General features: G+C 39.9%; 2 protein-coding genes across 5 annotated transcripts in view; one reads left to right on the top strand and one right to left on the bottom strand.

Moving 5' to 3' along the window:
* Positions 1 to 240: 240 nt before the first annotated feature.
* On the bottom strand, positions 241 to 6,173 carry krtcap2 (keratinocyte associated protein 2). 2 transcript variants are annotated; one of them, XM_017701991.2, is made up of 5 exons: positions 6,017 to 6,173; positions 3,766 to 3,920; positions 1,626 to 1,689; positions 1,010 to 1,076; positions 241 to 810 (listed from the first exon to the last, which is right to left on the bottom strand). In XM_017701991.2, exons 1-5 carry the CDS (start codon positions 6,018 to 6,020, stop codon positions 690 to 692), a joined length of 411 nt encoding a protein of 136 aa, XP_017557480.1. In that variant the 5' UTR covers positions 6,021 to 6,173; the 3' UTR covers positions 241 to 689. The 2 variants fall into 2 exon arrangements, with proteins under 2 accessions (XP_017557480.1, XP_017557481.1); XM_017701992.2 differs by having other exon boundaries at positions 3,766 to 3,917; positions 6,017 to 6,161.
* A 1,205-nt stretch (positions 6,174 to 7,378) lies between these two features.
* The window catches only part of trim46a (tripartite motif containing 46a), a 33,930-nt gene continuing 21,697 nt past the window's right edge, over positions 7,379 to 19,611 (top strand). For all 3 annotated transcript variants that reach the window (XM_017702014.2, XM_037537197.1, XM_017702015.2), the window contains exons 1-5: positions 7,379 to 7,517; positions 9,436 to 9,691; positions 13,404 to 13,554; positions 17,276 to 17,474; positions 19,135 to 19,281. In XM_017702014.2, the coding sequence (XP_017557503.1) occupies positions 7,458 to 7,517; positions 9,436 to 9,691; positions 13,404 to 13,554; positions 17,276 to 17,474; positions 19,135 to 19,281 (813 nt within the window). In that variant the 5' untranslated portion in view covers positions 7,379 to 7,457. The remainder of the gene's footprint in view (positions 7,518 to 9,435; positions 9,692 to 13,403; positions 13,555 to 17,275; positions 17,475 to 19,134; positions 19,282 to 19,611) is intronic.

The raw sequence follows: 19,611 nt of genomic DNA, 5'->3' as shown, positions 1-19,611 counted from the left end.
TAGATGCAGGGAAACAAATGAAAAAAACTGCCGTATTCCTTTAATTGTCTTTGCAGTTTAAAACCATGTTGCTGTTGTATACTGCATGAGGTCACATGCAGTCAGGACATGACTGAGGAGTAACTTGTTCAAATGTTCAGATGCTGAGAGTCTCATGATGCTCATCAAACCCTACAGCTGTTTGCTTGTAAAGAACACAAACCCATTAAAATCATCAGTCAGAAAGAAAAACTACAGCCATTTGAGAGTCTTTTTCAGTGTTTTAATAACAAATCATTTAACAAAAATACTTTGCAAGTGGATCCAATTCACACAGCTATGACCAGCAAGACAAGATAGTGACTAATCTTGACATTAAGTCTTCACTGTAAGTGGGAGGCCAGATTATTCCAATGCAGAAACTCAGGCTTTTCCATGTGAACAAGTACACTGTAAGACTGCAACTGCGTAAACATCCAAATATGTTCATTAATAATATGCTTCCTTAGGCCTTAGGACAGCTGTCATGCCATTCCAGAAACCCCTGATTGGGACTTAAAAATGACTGGGAAGGAAAGGAATGTAGAAATCATACAATCTTTTAACTTCTAAACAAAACGTTACTGCAGTGTACCAAATGATACACTTCCCAATGGTACACGGTCACTGTGTGTAGGGCTGTTTGGACAATAATGGATAGTTTCAGTGCTTTAGTTCTTCCTCTTTGCCTTGCTGGTGGTTTTGGCGGGAGTTGCCACAGGAACTGCAGCCTGGTAAAGAGCTGCAGATACTTTATTGATGTAGTAGAGGGCGAAGAGCGAGAATATCAAACTAGAGGGAAAGACAGAAACAAATCATCAAAATATGATTACAATTTAAGCCGGAGAATCAGGCCCTGTGAAACAATTAGGAGATCGAGGGTTTGATTCTCAAAAAACTCAAGTCCCCCCCCCCCGATATCTGTAAAACTGTGGATCATCAGTATCTGTCAACCAACATCATTTGTGCTCATTTCATTTCTTTAGCTTACCACGTGGTGACACACACGCGATGCACCAAACCGGAGGCAAAGAGGGACAGAAACAGGCACAAAAGAACTGAGAGAGGAAAAGAGAGACAGTTTAGGCCTTTGTGTTCACTAAACATTTCAAAGACCTGTTAATAACAACTTTGTCCTTATTAAACCTAATGCACGCTTACACCAATAAGCCAAAATAGCCCCGCTGAAACAGGGACTCTGCAAGACTTTTGAAGGTGCCTGGTGGAAGACATTAGCAGCAGGTCATTTAAGTCAAGGAAGTTGCAAGGTGGTGCTGCTGAGGACTGGACTACTTGTTCCAGCACCTCCCACAGAGGCTCAATTGGACTGAGATCTGGGCAATTTGGAGATGTGTGTATGTGTGTGCACATATACATACATTATATATACACATTGTATATTATATATATATATATATATATATATATATATATATATATATATATATATATATATATATATATACACATACACACACACACACACACACACACACACACACACACATAATGGTTTGGCTCATTGGTGTATAATTTCTTTACAACTTCACAAATGTAGTGATAATGTGATTATATGAGAAATCACTATTTCAGACTGGCTCACTCACTTTCTGGGAAGATTTTTGCCTGGAAGCCTTTACCGAAGACAAGATTCTCCAGATTATTGAAGGCCTAGAGTCGAAGGTTAAAGAAAAATTCTGGCAATAATGTGAAAAGCAGGGCTTTGCTCCCATTCAGCCACACACAAAAGTTTCGACAACAGGTTGAATTTCATTTTTTGTTAATTTTCCAAATGAAAATAAGTGAACATATCTGCTACAGAGAACACACAGAAATACAGTATTTTTCCGCAAATTCTAGAACACAATTTCTGTTTATTTGCTGAGTTTAGCTTATTGTAAAAATATAAAACACAAGCTATACCATGACTTTTGCACAGGTCACACTTCATGTTTTATTTTTCCTCCAATATATTAGTTCAGCAAAAAAACAGAATCTGTCTGTTAAACATATCTTCACTTAGAAAATCATCAAAACCTGCCATTTAACCAGAGGTGCCCAAACTTTTGCATTACGACTGAGTTTACATGCTGAGCAAAGCCACCAGTGGATATCTGCACTTATTATTTGGGCGCATCTTATGATGCACTTCCTCCTCCCTCACAGGACAGATATGATGGTGAGATTGAAGCCAGAGTTGGTTTAAACAGCAAAAACCAGCAGTTACAGAAAACGCTTCTTAACAGTAGTATATAATAAAATGAGTGTTAATTAAAAAAGCAGAATCTCAAAAATCTGTAACATGCACTGCAACATGAACTAAACAGAAAAAATGTTCCCTTTCATACATTCCTATAGATTGTGTCCTCATAGGAAGTGGATCATATCTACAGCAATACCAAAAACAACCAGGAGATGGCGATGTTTGTTTTAAAGGGGAATTCAATCACTTAGTGTGTTTTGATGTGAAATGGTTTCTTGTATAGAACCTTTTTTCAAAAAGATTGTTGTTTAAATATTTACAGCATTGGTAAATGAAACAAGTGATGATTTTACGAAATCTGAAAAATTAAGTTTTCCTTGGGGGCCTATAACACCCTGCATGTACCCCTCCATTATGAATGGATTTTAATAATACATTTCCGAGCAAAATGTTACCTTATTGTCATAAAACAATGTGTCAGGCAACAGGCAGCATATTATCGTTTCGTATAATCATTTTCTGCGAAGGAGCTCTTAGAAGAAATAAACTCTTCAGACGTCTGGTTCCTATCACCATCACTGTGAGCAATTATGACCGTTTCTCTAGAGCAGAGCATTTCACACCAAACCACTCTGTTTGAATTTGTTTACATCTTAATCATATATTATACAGAAATTTTGACTTGCACAGTCTAGCCAAGCACAGTTTGCTGTTATGCTAAGAGACGATTTGTAGTTTAAACAGACCATGCATTTACCGTCATATGCATATCGCTTTTCTGGGCATAATATGGATATTGTCAGTGACTATAAGTTTCATTACAGTGAGAGTACAGTAGGCCTGTTTAATTAGACTTAGTGCAGTGCAGTTTGTAAAACACTGAATAAAAATCACTGTGTTGAAGGTTTATTATTTAGAAGGTTTATTATTATTTTAGCCTTTTTATATATTGCAATAAAGACTGTATTGCCTGGTCCAACTTATTAAATATCAGAAAAACTATATACTGTGTACCACCATCTCCTGGCTGCATATCTTCTTAGATATTTAAACAATTTTTGTATTTAAATTCTATAGAGGGGCTCCGCACCTAAGATTTTCACTTTCCACCTGTGTAAATGTGATATGACAATAAATGTGATTTGATTTGATTTTTTGTAATGTCTTTAAATACCATTATACCGTCATGGTGGTGGTGGTGATAAGAACCAGACATCCAGGGTGCTTAATGCCTTAATGCCTTGCTTACCACTATTTAACCATCATTAACATTACATATCAAAACTCAGAAGACATGTAGGTTCACTGCTCACTTTGGATAGTATATAAAATAACTATAATTTATGACCCCTGGTTCCATTCACCACCACTGTAAAGAAATCTGAGTCTGCATGTCTCTATACAGTCAACCAAACCACTCTGAATTACTTTGTTTATATCTCAACCACTGATTTATACTGAAAATTTAAATGATCAGTTGAATTCCTCTGAAAAAGCAGTGCTGGTGTCACAGGGCTGAGAGATCAGAAGCTATAGCAGGATACAGTGAGTGAGCAGACGAAAAGCACGGAGCCCAGGAAGCCTCCCAGGATGGTCAGCCACTCAGAGGAGCCCAGCTGCCTGCTGAACATCTGCATCCCTGCAAAGACCAGCACGGATAACAGGCTGGACAATACCAGAGACGTCCCCGTGTTCACTGCTGAGAGAGACAGACAGAGAAAGGGTATTACAATAAGCATTATGCAGTCTTTCATGTCACAGAACACAACTGACTAATATTATGAGGCCTTCATTTATCATTTATAGCAATAATACAATATTATTCCAGTATTTTTTAATACACAATGTGCTATTGGGGAGTGCATGCTTCTATAGTAAGGTACAGCACAAAATTCTCTCCTGTAGATTTCTACAAGGCACAATACTCTATTCGGTTTTAGTTCCAATAGTTTCTTGTGCAATCAACAATATAAAAACATCAAGTTCTCAAGTTATTATGAAGGAATATTTTAATGTAGTCAACTAAACACACAAAATCCCTATTCATCAAATAGCTCGATAGACTGTACTCTGGCTGTTAACTTCAGTTAGAAGTGTTTCACTGCCTGAGATGAAGGAAAGTGATGCTCATCACTACCTACAACAAAGGAGAGCTCAGTAGTAAAATAGTCCCTGGTAGGTGTGTGTGATGTTCTTTAACAGGTCAAACCGTAAGATGACAGTACAATTATTAGAAAATACTGGAAAATTATCGCTACATGCGCATTAAAAATGTGTTGCTCTATGCTCCATGGAGGCCAGTCAGAGGTAGCATTATTTTGCACATTCAATGTTAGAAATGAACAAATTAAGGAAAGACCCACCAAATTTATTTTAAAAAAACTGGAAATCTGCATTTTTTTTTTAGAAGAAAACATCTGAGCTGTTCTTTTAAGGAAGGCTTACATCACCGAGCTCAATGCAAAGCATCGAATACAGTGGTGTAAAAAGCTGCCACTGGAATCTAGAGCAATGGACTCCGAAGTGACGAATCATGCTTCTCTGTCTGGCAATCTAATGGACGAGTCTGGGTTTGGTGTTTGCCAGGAGAACGGAACTTGTGTGTTTGCATTGTGCCAAGTGTAAAGTTTGGAGGAGGGGGGATTATGGTGCGGGATTGTTTTTCAGGAGTTGGGCTCGGCCCCTTAGTTCCAGTGAAAGGAACTCAATGCTTCAACAGACCAAGAGATTTTGGACAATTTCATGCTTCCAACTTTGTGGGGACAGTTTGGGGACGGCCCCTTCCTGTTCCAACATGACTGCGCACCAGTGCACAAAGAAAGGTCCATAAAGGCATGGATGAACGAGTTTGGTGTGGAAGAACTTGGCTGGCCTGCACAGAGTCCTGACCTCAACCCAACAGAACACCTTTGCGATGAATGTGAGCCAGGCCTTCTCGTCCAACATCAGTGTCTGACCTCACAAATGCGCTTCTTGAAGAACGGTCAAAAATTCCCATAAACACACTCCTAAACCTTGTGGAAAGCCTTCCCAGAAGAGTTGAAGCTGTTATAGCTGCAAATAAAGCTGGCAAGTGTCTGTAGCCTTTCACACCTAACCGCTCTGAGAGTTTACATTCAAATATCGGTGGAGTTCCTCTTTAAGTCACATTGAGTTACGTTACAGTACATAATTAAAGCTGAATTTTATCGCGGACAAGCAAGTGACCTAAAACACAAGCCAAACAAGACGAATTTAAATCAAAAGTAACAAGAAAACAGATTTATTTTCTGACAGTTTCAGCTCTGAGCTAAAAGCTCTGTGTGGGACACGTCATGTGTACACTCCTCATTATGTTCCGGCTGGAAACAAAACCGGCTCTCCACTGGGATACTTATTGACCTAAAAAGCTTATAAAATATACATGTATATTAATAACTTGCGTTTTCACAATAATAACCAAAAGACCTGGGCGACCAAACTGTAATTGTATAGCTAACCAAATTACCACATTAGGCTTATACGTTTCTATATAACGTAGCTGTGGCTAAGCTAACCTAGGGAGTTCATGTATACATAGCTGACTAAACCCTAAAATCAGACGAACGTTATTATAAACGTTTAGCATAATGACCTGCATTTTTGGGGGGAAATATAATAAAACAATACATGTGTAGGATGAATAATCAACATTATGTCTGCACTGCCTGCCACTGACCCGGACTCATTAACCTATAGCTAGATGTAACGTTAACGGTGAACCCTGCGATTCCTCACAGTCACTCTTACAATACAGAGTAAAAAACAATACCGTACCCATCCTTTATTCCGAAAAACAGACCGAAAGATGTCTTGATCCAGGCAGCCTATCTAGATCTCGGCACTCCAGCTACTTTCTCTACTCCCTCCGTCTTCTTTTAGACCTGCATTCAGTCTGAACGCTGTGGCTCGTATTGCTGCCACCTACAGGTCACACTGATCCCGGTTCTTTAATGTAATGTAAATGGATTTGGGATCTCATTATTACAAAAAATTCTACTTTAAAGGATGGTGTAATTGTGTCTGAGGAGGGTGGGAATTGTAGTGTAGCTAATGGTTATCAGTGTCTGCCCTCCTTGTATGTCATGCATACTACAAATATGGCCTATTGGGCTGTGGAGCAGTGCAACTGCATTCTGTGGAGTGACAGAGCTCCTTCCAGTACCTTTGGGATGTGCTGAAGTGGCATTTGTGATCCAAAACTGATCATCCAACATCAGTACCTGACCTCATTAATGCTCTCGTGACTGAATACAATCAAATCCTCCAACATGTGGACTAGATGTTCCAACATCCAGTATAAAGCCTTCTCAGAAGAGTAGAGGCTGCTACTAAAGCAAAGGGGAGACAAACTCCTTATTAATGCCCTTCATTTCAGAACAAACAGGCTGAACTAATTTTGAGGTATGATCTTATGCTGTTCTGTACTATATTTCTCTCTTTTAGGCTTAAACTCAAATAGCTGCCTGCTCCCTACATAGTGCACCGCATTGGTCATGAGGCGAAGGCTTCTATGCTCAAATAGTGCGCTAAATGTTAGATAGGGAGTAGTGAAGCTTTTGTTTTATATATAAGGAGGTTTCTACGAGTCATTTAATGCAAGGTTTATGTTCGAAAATTGGTTATTATATGGCCTATATAGTGCACTACATAGGGAGCAAGGAGCTATTTGAGATTCAGCCAAAGCTGCATGTAGTAAAACCCTCTTCCGCCCCCTGCTGGACGCGAGTGCGCAGCACAATATTTTATATAAGAGGATATTTTCTATTGATGTGTAATGTCAGCATATGACATACCAAATATTCATATTTATTTTAAAAACAAATATTATATCAATTAATGCATATATCGAGCTGATAAAAGTTCTGCTGCCGCCGTTATATCCACAGATATCCAGCACGCATGCTCTCCTCGTCTCATCAGGACCCTACATAGTGGAAGACACGAGTCATCTGCTGTTAGAGCGTCTGACCAGCATCCTTAAACGCTGAAATGGACGGACTAAAACTGGACCACTCATTCGCTGAATCGGTTCTTCACGCCGTTCGCCAGCAGTTTAGTCTCCGTTGATGCCAGCTCTCCAGACCGTGCGCTTGTATTCGCCTCTGATGCTCCGTTGCCTCCAGACTTCAAACGGTCTGTGCTCGACGTTTAGATGAGCCTGGAAGGAAAATAGCATTTTTCAGTCAATATTAACACCCTTGGCTCATCACCAGCCATGACAGACGCGGAGTTACAAACCTTTACATCCATCATGGATGCTCTCGTACGCATCAGCGTGAGTTTTACTTGCATTATTTGCCTGTTAATGAAGGAATTTGACTCGTTTATCTGGGCCATATAGGCTTCATTCTTAACCTAGTTAGGTTTTTCCGGGACAAAAATGGCAACCTACCTGTCGAACAGGCCACTTTACTGGCCATTACAGCCTGAAAGTATGAAGCCTATTCGAATTTCCCCGTTCCACCTTAAATGGTGCGGCGGTTGCATTGTGATGCTTGTGATTGTGAATGCAACTGCTGCACCTTTTAAGGCGGAACGGCTAAATTCGAACAAGAGGTTAGCGAAATGTGAAACAACTTTAGCCTCGTTATGAGAGAGATTTTTATATGTAAATTGTTCCTAATTTGTAATTAATAGCACATGTTTGTAAGTATTAAGCCTGTCTGAGTTGCTCAGTAGACATTACAAGCTTTTTCTAATATTTATTTCTATAAAAGCAGTAGCCTCATGGAGGCCTGTCAGGTGGTCTTGGCTTTAGTTTAACAGAAAAATGCCTTCGCTTTAGCTTGTGTAGTTAGCATACTATCATATCTAAAGACGGTTAATTACTAGTTTAATGTAATGTTTACGGACAGTATGTTGTGAAAAACTACAGTATGACATACCGAGATTGTAATTAGTACGTAAAGATAGAAGATGAACAATAAAAATAAGAATATTCAGGAAAATACCGATAAAAAACAACAGGCCCTGAACGTGCTGATGTGCTGGTAGGGAAACTAGTTGCCATAGTGACGGAGCGTGTGAGAAAGGTCGATTCAATTTACTCGAGCCGATTCTTTCGAGCTGTCCGTTTCAGCGAATTCAGGAAAAGGGTTGTTCTTAATAATGTGTTTTGTTTACGCTTTTATGGGGTTAAACTCTATAACATTATACAAAATAACTAGGTAAGATTCGAGTTTTTATTCAATCTTTAAACTTATACCACGAACACTGCCTAGATGTTAAAACATTTCGTGTCAGTTTGGCTTGTGAATCGGTTCAATTTATTCAAATGAGTCGGTTCTTCATGGGACGTTGTTGGTCTGAATGCTGAATCATTTTACGAAACTTAAAATACATTTCTTGTTTTTTTTTGTTGGTTTTTCTTTTCAAAAATTGGTCCATCAGCGTTGTAAATTACTTTTCTCTGTAACGTCCTGAGATTTAAGCCACTTTTCCTCTCACCTGAGGCTTCTGATCTTTAGTACTTTGAGAAAAGTGAAGGTGAAGAGATTGGGACCCCTACAAAATGAATACAGATATCGCAGTGTTCACTGTCCCAAACCACTGTTTTGTAGAAATGATCTAAAAGTATATTTGAAGTTATGTAGTCCGTTACCCAAAATATGTTTAGTGTCCAAATTTAGCTTCATTGGTTTAAAACTGGAGCTACAAGGGTTGTTAGCTAATGTTGCTAACAAACACAAAAAGCCAATATATCCAACGGTGTGCCAAATTCTAGCACTCATCTTCACAGTTTTGTTCCTTTTTATTGTTCATATTAAGTCATGCTGTGTCCTAAAACACATTGATACAAGTCTGCACAACTTTAATAAAGACCTGGATCCGGTTTGAGTGGATTAAGGGAAGTTCTACTTCTACTATTTGTTAGCACTATTAGCTTCATAGCTCCAATTCTAACCTAAAGAGTGAAAATCTGGACACTAGACGTGTCTTGGATCAACTGTGTCAAGGGTTAAGTTAAAAGTTGTGTAGATTTTTTCGCTGACTGTTCTTTAAAGGAAGATGTGTAAGCTCTTGCTCCCTAACCAGGCCGAATGATTCACTGCCCAATGTGTGTAATATATATTTAACAGCTTCTGAAACTCAAAGGATATGATTGTCAGATTTGTTCTGCATGTGCAGAGAGGCTTTCTATCAACTTTCTATCCGTTAGCCTGTAATTTATTAAACATTCTCTTTTTCTCCAGTCCAATATGAAGAGCATGGAGCGTGAGCTGCGCTGTCCGGTGTGTGAGGAGATGGTGAAGCAGCCCATAGTCCTGCCATGCCTGCACAGCGTATGTGTTTTGTGTGCGGCCGAGGTGTTGGTCCAGAGGGGCTATCCTCCCCCTGAGTTACCCCCGGAGCCCAACACGCCTACGTCCAGTCCCAATACCCGCTCGCCCCGTCAGGCCCGCAGACCCCCACCAAAAACCGATCGCCTCGACCGTGTGCTCAGGACAGGTATGTATGTATTTGTATGATTGTATATGAGCTTTTGTCATTAAAGCATACACTGTCAGATAGCCTTGATCAACTTTCCAGCTGAAGATATTCCATTCTGAAGATATTGAACTTTTATATTTGAGAACTAAAGCTTGGTTCCTACATCTACTAGAGCTTATTTGGACTGTTTCAGCTGGTGGAGTTGTGCCTATATCGACTCTGCGCAGCCTAGTCATGCCTCCTTATGTACCGCACAACTATGGCAGATCATTTAGCTTTGCAGCTTTATAGAACTGCTTCTGCATTTGGGCCCCGGACACGTATGGCTGTGGCATCACCAAGGATTGCGCTCACAGTCTCCCAGTGCATCCGTGGGATGGCACACATAACAGACTGGCAGTTTATATTTCCCTTCAAACATGTTGACCTGCTAAGTGATGCTGTGTGCAAGATACGGGAATCGGCTACCTTGGAAATACCTCTGGATCAGCTACAACTGAAAACATTCCTATTACAAACACAGATGCAGTCGTTTAGATGCAGAGACAGGAGGCATCTTGATGCCAAGTGTAAACAAGGTGTAGTTGTTATGATCCTGAAGTAGTAAAGCGCACTTTGTGCTCGGACCTGCTTGTCTGCATTCAGGTTCTGGCATTCAGCTTTCAATATGTCCCTGCCTCTCTCACTTAACAAGTTGTTATTTTTAATCATGAGAAGATTGAGGACAACCTTGGGGCATAAGTGAGACGGAAAGCGTGCTGGCAATACAGAGCCATGCCAGCTTGCAACTGAAATGGTTTAAAAAAGCACTGTGTAGATCATGAAGGTCTATTTACTCTTACACGAGCCTGATTTATAAATACATACAGTGCTGTACAGAAGTCAGAGACCACCCATCCTTTATTTCATTTCCAGTCAAGATGGCCATCAAGTATACTGAGTTAGTAATTGTTCTGAAAACATATATTTAATAGAGAATTACACAGTAGCCTCAACAACTAAATAAAATATAACATATTTAGTTTGTCACTCTGCCTTTTTTCAGCTTCTGTTGTTTTCAGGAGACTCACTTTCAGTTTTTCAAAGAAACCTGCAGGGACATTTTTCCACACCTCCAAAGTTCAGTCTAAGAAGTTGGTTGCATTTTCTGTTTCTCATGATCCAGGTAATCCCAAACGCATTCATTGATGTTGAGGTCTGGACCCTGTGTTGGTCGGTCTATTGTTCTGAGAAACACCAGCAGCAACAACATTCATGGCCTTCTTGTCCAGCATCAATGTCTGACCTCACAAATGCACTTCTGGAAGAATGGTCAAAAATTCCCATATACACACTCCTAACCCTTGTGGAAAGCCTTCCCAGAAGAGTTGAAGCTGTTATAGCTGCAGAGGGTAGGCTGACATCATATTAAACCCAATGGATTAAGAACGGGACGTCACTCACACTTAATATGCGTGTGTAGGCAGACAACTGAATACTTTTGGCAATATAGTGTAGAAAGCGGGGAAGAGATCCAGTCCTACAAAAGAGCAAGTGTAACATGCTGCATTTTGATTGGATGATATGTCTTAGACAGCAGCTGAATCAGTCTCGTGGTTTTATACAGTGACACCAGTGTAATGAGTCAGAGCGCCTGACCTTAATGTAAAATCACATCATTAAGTATAGCTTTGTCACTAATCAAGGGTTGCAGTTCTGCATGTTTTTGTGTGTGTGTGTGCTGTTTCACTAAACAGATGTACTTTTCTTTAGTCTGCAGGTGTGTGTGTGTGTGTGGCAGCAGCTGGGCTAATTCTGAATGTGTCAGCACACCCAGTTTCTCTGTGTTCTCATCTCCTTCCCCCTAACACTTTCTCTTTCGTCCTTACTTCAACTCACACAAGCATTTAATGGTTAAGTTTGCTTCATGATTGTCAATACATGCACACATATGTAACCACACCCTGCTAACGTAGGCTGATGTGCCAAAACATTATGACCATTTGCCAATATGTTGTTTGGTCCTCATTGTGCCACCAAAAAAGATCTGACCCGTTGACTCTACAAGACCTTTGAAGGTGTTCTGTGGAGTCTGGCACCAAGACATTAGCAGCAGATCCTTTAAGTCCTGAAAGTTGCCGATACTTGTTCCAGCACATCCCAGATGCTCAGATGCTCCACTGGACTCAGATCTGGGGCGTTTGAATCCAGGGCAACACTTCAAACTCCTTGTCGTGTTCCTCAAACCACTTCTCAGCAATGTGTGTAGTATGGCAGGGTGCATTACCCTGCTGAAAGAGGCTACTGCTGTCTGGAATTATCATTGCCATGAAATGGTGTTCCTGGTCTGCATCGATGTTTAGGTGTCAAAAATAGTCAAAATAACATCCACATGAATGCCTGGACCCAGGGATTCCCTGGTGAACATCACCCAAAGCACCACACTCCTTAGTTTATATTATGCTGGTATGACTGGATCAGACACAGCAGTGCTGCAACTACTTACGACTTACTGTCCACTCTATTAGATGCTCCTACCTTGTTGGTAGAGCTTGTAGATGTGAAGTTAGAGACAGTAGCTCATCTGTTGCTGCACAGTTTGTAATCCTCTAGTCCTTCATCAGTGGTCATAAGAAACTGCCCATAGGTTGCTGTTGGCTGGATATTTCTGGTTGGTGGGCTATTCTTGGACCATTAGTGACACCGAGGTGGTTAAAAAAATCATGCCAGCACACCACACACTAAACCAACGCCACCATGTCTGTGTCACTGCCGTGCTGAGAATCATCCACCACCCAAATAATATCTGCTCTATGGTGATCCTGTGGGGGTCCTGACCATTGAAGAACAGGGTAATAAAGTATGCAGAGAAACAGATGGACTAAGTCTGTGATAGTAGAACTATAAAAGTGATCCTATATGGTCAGTGGAGTTGATAAAATGGACAATGAGTGTAGAAACCAGGAGGTGAACTTAATGAAGTGGCTGGTTGATGTATGTAAAGCTCTCAGCTATGGAAAATAAGTGTGGTCAGCGGAAATAATTGCAGTCAGGTGATAGTGTAATAATTGTGACAGGCCTAACTAGTAGTATTTCTGGTGCTATGCTGTGAGTGTGCCAACCTACTTGCCCTCGAGCTATAGCACTCTTTGAATTCTCTGCCAGTCAAAGCAGCATTACATCATTATAACAGTATAATTATTACTGTTACTATTGGTATTCAATTTGAAAGTGGCATTAAACCTGAAATGTTGCCACATTAAAAAATAAAAACCTCATTATTGTTAATCAACATCTTCAGTTTCTGTGTCTGGCAGGCAGGTGGACATGGCCTAGGATCACCTCAGAGCTAGTCTCAGCAAGCCAGCAGATTAGGCCTTGCGTATCACCTGTGTGCTCCCTGCTACTTCTTTGCCTCTCGGTTGCAGCTACATGGTGGGAATCGAGAGAGAAACTGTCTGTACAACACCAGAGCCTGCCTTGGAGCCTTCAACAAAGCAGGCTGAATGTTTTTCATGTCTTGTAGTCGTGTCTTATTTCGATGACGGCTGGAAAGCCAAGAGGAATCTTCATTAAAACCCCAGCTCCCGTGTTCTCCCTGCTACTTAAAAGCAAGGGTCATTCACACTCTGTTTTAAGCAGTTCATTAAATGCTGGGACGTCTGTTTTGAACCAAATGTATTTGTTTATACCTTTTCCCACGTTGTTCTCTGCCTGTCTGTCTTTCTCTATCGCTCTCATTCTCTCTCAGTTTGTGGAACATATCCGGGTCGTAGACGGAAGGACACCCCTGTTCTGATCATGATGTTTCCCTGTCCAACCTGTCGTTGTGATGTGGAGTTAGGAGAGCGAGGACTCATGGACTGTCTCAGAAATCTTACGTTGGAGCGCATTGTGGAGAGGTACAACACACACCCAGAGAAACACTTGAAAATGCTAGACAAATCAAATTTACGCAATTACCACAAATGTAGTCAACAAAGACACGTTTGAACACACGTTGAAGCTACGAAACAAAATAAATCTGTAAAATTAACAAATTACAAAATCCATTTTCTTGAAAATGTCTGCTGATGCAGATACATAGAGATTTATAAAATGTAGACACTGAAATTACATCTACTTTACCCAAAACTGGACCTGGACCACATCTACTTCACCCAAAACCTGACCTGGACCACATCTCCAGGTCTGAGAGTCAACTTGGACTTACACTACAGAGACTTGAGGCTTGACTCAGATCAGTACCCTAAAGACCCGAGAGCCAACTATGACTTTCACCACAGAGACCATAGGCTTGACTTAGACTTGTACTCCAAAGATTTGAGTCACCTTGGACTTTCACCCCAAAGACTTGACAGTCAACTCGGACCTTCACCCCAGAGACTTGAGACTTGACTCGAACTTGAATCCAAGAGACTCACATGAAGCAGCTTGTGAACACCTTTTGTTTGAAATATCAGTCAAAACTAAACGTCTGGCAGCAACGATTTTTTGTAAGCCATTATCTGTGAATATCAATATGAATCATGCGTCTTTAGCTATCTCTGGTGCAAAACTTAAGAAGCAGACTTTAGACACCCAACATGTCTTGACTGGTCAGCTGTGTATGAGTTAATGTTATTTTATTTTTGCTTCTCTAACATCCAGAAAGCACTCTTTTAATCCTGTCCTTAATCCTGACTTGCAATTTATAGTGCTGAGCTTACACCCAAACTGAGCCCTAACTTTAGAGCCATTTATTTTGGTTGAATACAAGCGTGGACCATCAAAATATCCCTATAATGTCCAGGTTTTCACAGGAGTGTGCGGAAAATTGTTTGACATTTGATGTTGTCATTTTGCACAAATACACTGACTTCCTGAATTCATTAGATGCTTCATCAGCTGTTCACAGCACAGCACAACACATTCATTATGTTCTGAAGAATTCCTGTGAATAGATGGGGAAATGTGGTTGCACTGGCTGGCTAGGCAGTGTACCGTTTCTTCTGACAGCGTTTTGTTAGCAGGGCGTAGTTTTTCATGCCTGAAGAACAATACAAAGCTACAAACTGGCTTCAGTGGCGAAGCGGAGAGGCTAAGCGTAAAAAGTACCGCTGCGAAACAAAAGAAAAAAACACTTTCAGACAGACGAGAAAGCTTTGCTTGGCTTTTCTTGGCAACAGACAAAAAGAAAGTGTCCACTTAGCCCTCCCAATTCTTTAAACTGAGAAATGTGCTTGTCTCATCCTGGCCCGGAAACACCAACTGCAGAAGAACTAGCACAGACACTGACCCGCACTTAATTAAAGATCAGCAAAGTGAGTGGGTTAGAAGAGAGAAAAGAAACGGAGGGTGAGAGAGAAACCGAGAGGGATGGGGTATGCATGGGTGGGGGGGTTGGCCCTTAGCAATCTGCTGACGTGGTGTTTTGTGCAGCCTTTGATACGCTGAGCTGTTGCAGTGCGTGAAGATATATGGGGCAGTTGCTTTGCCAAACACTCTCAGATGTTTGCACACACTCAGCCTTTACTTGAGCTTTTTTAGTTTTCAAAGTATAAAGAATAGCATTCCTGAATGACGACCAGCAAAATGTCCTCAAATAATGGAAAGCCACAGATCTTTTGAGGGCATCTAGACACAAGCAGACAAACACACATAATCATGGCTAAAGCCTTAAATAGTGGGGTCAGAGACAAATAAGGCTTTCAAAATGATCATCACAAATATCTATTTAAAGGATATGATGTGAATTATTGGGTCTACAAGAATCTATTCCATGTACTGATATAAAAGTACATTATAAAAGCTTTATAAAAAAATAATAAATCATGTACATTTTAAATATATGAACATTTTACACAGGATCATGAACTCTTATTATCCAGAAAATGTCAGAAAACGACATTATTATTTTTAATTATTACCACTACATAAAATGTATATGGATCATTCTACCACATTGGTTGAAAGTCATTGTTGAAACACATTTCAGACTTGGACTTCAGCTCCTTTTGCCTTGAGTGTCCACAAACCTTAATAATGTTCATTTTATTAAAATTAATGATTGAATCAAATTAATGTGAAGGAGCCAGTGTCCTCAAATGACCCTCATAAGCACATCCTACGCAGTAACGTCAGGTGACTGCATCACGTGCATCATCAAACTAACGAGCAGAATGAGCTTTCAATGTGAAGATAATTCACTCTGAACATCTCTCAGCTGTTTATTATAAGAACGAGACGAAGGAGAAAAAGGTGAGATGTGTTGCTTTTCCACCGTTTAAAGGCTGGCACTGCTGCCATGGTAACGCTGAGTGACTGTTCAGGAGCAGTGGAAAAACCCATGAATTCCGATCTGAGCCATGGCCACAAAACAGATAGGAATCCAATCTAGCAACACATATGAAAGTGGTTCAGGACAGATTTGAAAATATCAGATTTGTGTGTCCACACAGCCTTGAAAACATCAGATCTGAGTCACATTAGGGCAAAAAAAAAAATTGCCCAAACCGGATTTGTGCCATTTCAACCTGGTAATGTGAAAATAGCCATAGTCACTACCAAATCAATCAGAACACTAGCCAAGACAGTAACAAGCAAAATATATACAAAATCTGACTCTACTTTGTTTTAAATTATTAAAGGGTTTATTCTTTTACATAAATGGTTGCAACTGTAACAACTGCAATTTCTCTCTGGGATCAATAAAGGATTCTGATTAGATTTGTTTGCATTTGTTGTTTTTAAAAAGATCATTTTTATTTTTTTAAAGATAGCATCAAACATTTAGAAGTTTAAAATTGAAATGAAAAAATGCTGCTCCACATTTTTTTGTGCATAAGCGGAGCTTTACTTTAGCCATGCCCCTGCATTTTAGAACAGGAATTGAGACTGCATCCCTGTCCCTCATGGCCACATGGTGAACAATTGGGGCCCATGTTTTGAAGTAAATGTGTCCCAAAGTCTGAAACTCAGAGTGTAACATTAAGTGTAACATTAACTGTCACTATTGAATCACATATTTTTGTAGTTGAGAAAACATTTTCATGTTTTAATAAAAATACCATGGTTTAATGTGTGTACAGCAGTTTAAAGCTGTGTTAATGACTTGCCAGTCAAACAAATCAATATCCAGATTTAATCAAAAATAAAAAAAAGTGTATGTTCACATAGAAGTGTATGTTTTATTCGAATATGTTTGAATATGTAAGATTCCAATATCTAAGAAATTACATGTATGTATGTATATGACATTTTATATATAGTCATATGAAGTGTTGATGAAGTGATATGATGATATAATTATAAATAGGTAATTGCTTCTTGCTATTTTCTACAAATACTGAATAAAACACCTAAATCATATTTTGATTATTATGCTTTTTAATGTACTTTATTTATTTAGTTTTTATTTATTATTATGCTTTTTTATGTACATTGCATAAGTTATTACTGTTTAAAAAAAAAAAAAAAAAAAAAAAAAATATATATATATATATATATATATATATATATATATATGTATATATCTCTATATATATATATATATATATATATATATAAATTCAAGCTTTTGAACAGAATCTAAATCCTTTCTGGATAAAGAATGATTACTAATCTGTCTGTGTTTGTGTGTAGGTACAGGCACACAGTCAGCTTGGGCAGCATGGCAGTAATGTGTCAGTTCTGTAAGCCTCCTCAGACCTTGGAGGCGACTAAAGGCTGCGCCGACTGCAGAGCTAACTTCTGTAATGAGTGCTTCAAGCTGTACCACCCGTGGGGCACACCACGCGCCCAGCATGAACACATCCTGCCCACGCACTGCTTCAGGCCCAAGGTAAGAACACGCTGCCTTTGGTTTCAGTCCAGAATGCTTCCTTTTGGATTCAAAGGTTCTGCTGACCTGGCATTTGGGAACATGCTGTTATTGTTGGAATGGACAAATGTACAGACACGATTCAAGCTTGCTGCTACTGTTGTTTTTTAGCAGTGTGATGTCTATTTTTAAAAATAATAGCATCTTATACAGCATCAGGACTTCGCAACTCAACATGGTTTGAGGCAAGTGTCTGATGATTTAGGAATGCAGTTTACACATTGCAAACTTTTTGCTTTAAGTGTCTTACTTAGCTACGTTAGCTCGTGGTAACGGAAGCAAAGATAACGCTTGAACCCTGACCAGCGACCTTCCAGTTGCAATGCTTGTTCCCTAACCTCCAGCCCACGACTGCCATAAGTCATGAGGGAAGATTTAGTTAACAGTTTTGTGTTATTACCATGACAGATGCCGTAATGTATAATGTCATGACAGCTAACGTCCCACTTTTTTGATGTGTACTTTAATAAGTCGTTATGACATCAAACATGACAATGAACAGTAAGAGTAACACAACAGTATTATATCACTGAACATAATCTCTTGTGACCGCTCATGACTGCATATCAAAACTGCCATGATGTGTTTATGGTTAATTGTTATGGCATACAGTGTAAACCCAAAAGTATGCGGACAACTTACCTTCACGCCTGTATGAGCTGTGTCTGTGGGAATTTGTGCCTGTTCCAACTGAGGTTGGGTGAGAAGACCTGGGTCACAGTCAACATTTCATTTCATCCTAAAGGTGTTTAGTGGGGTAGAGGTCAGTGCTCTGTGCAGGCCACTGGAGTTTCTCTGTATCAGACTCTTCAAATGATTTCTTTATGGACCTTGCTTTGTGCACAGTCATACTCTTGCCACAAAGTTGGAAGCATGTAGCATTAACATTGTCCTTCACTGGAACTGTAAGACCTAGCCCTAACCCTGAAAAACAGCCCCAGCTCATTATCCCTACCCCACCAAACATTATGCACTATGCATGCAGATAGGGTTCTCCTGGCATCCACCAAACCCAAATTCATCCATTAGACTGCCAGATAGTGAAGTGTCATTCATCACTGGGAACACATTTCTGATCTAGAACCCAGTGGTGGCGTGCTTTACGCCACTCAGGCATTGTTCATGCTGATCTTAAGCTTGTCTTCATGGAAACCCATTTCAAGAAGTGCCCAGCGCACAGGCTTTAAATTAAGTCAAGTAAAGTGAAAGTTTTACAACAGGTGTTGTCACAAAGCAGCTTTACAGAAAAACCCTGGTCCAAGCCCCCACCAGCGTTGCCAATGGCGACAGTGGCAAGGAAATCTCCCTAAAAGCAAGAGGTAGAAACCTTGAGATGAACTCAAAAGGGGAACCCATACACTTCTGGTCGACACCAGATAGCAAACAGCATTAGCATAAAATATTAGAATACCAAATGGGGGAAAAACAGGCAGAGCAGTGGCTAATTAGATCAGCAGCAGGAGGGTCAGTTTGTGAAGGTGAGAATTGTACAGCATTGTAATTTAAATATTACTGAGGCAAGCTTCAGACACCAGGCATATCATGGCTGATCGACTACATTTAGTTTAAAGGGGGGAAAATGGTATAAATGAAGTTCCCTCTGTTTGTCTCTCTCTTTCAGGTTCTGGTATGTGTTGAGCATGAGCAGGAGCGGCTACAGTTCTATTGCCGGTCGTGCCAGCGTCTGCTGTGTGCTCTCTGTAAGCTCCGGCGGGTCCACAGTGGGCACAAGGTTATGCCCATCGCTCAGGCCCACCAGGCTTTAAAGGTAATCTTTTAACATTCAATTTAAAACTAAATCCCACTAACAAACTACTTAACCAGCTGTTTTATACATCCTATATTTTTCTTGTATTTTTCTGATCAACTGATCTTTGTGTAGATTTATGTACTAAAAATAGTCTTCATTCATCTTTACATGACTGTTTTCTAACCTGTCTTTATCCCTTTCAATTTAAACAGGCTGTTTTTGATAGCCATTTGCAGACACTAGTTCATGTTTTGTTGATTTTCTAACTGAAAATAAGTTCACACACACACAGCACACTTTCATGCACAATTATTGTTTAATTGTTGAATTTAACATTGGGGGGGGGGG

This window comes from Pygocentrus nattereri, chromosome 3 (assembly GCF_015220715.1).
Source record: "Pygocentrus nattereri isolate fPygNat1 chromosome 3, fPygNat1.pri, whole genome shotgun sequence".
In the NCBI taxonomy this organism is placed as follows: Eukaryota; Metazoa; Chordata; class Actinopteri; order Characiformes; family Serrasalmidae; genus Pygocentrus; species Pygocentrus nattereri.
The sequence above is the reverse complement of the archived record's forward strand: the minus strand, read 5'-3'. Positions and strand labels throughout refer to the sequence as shown.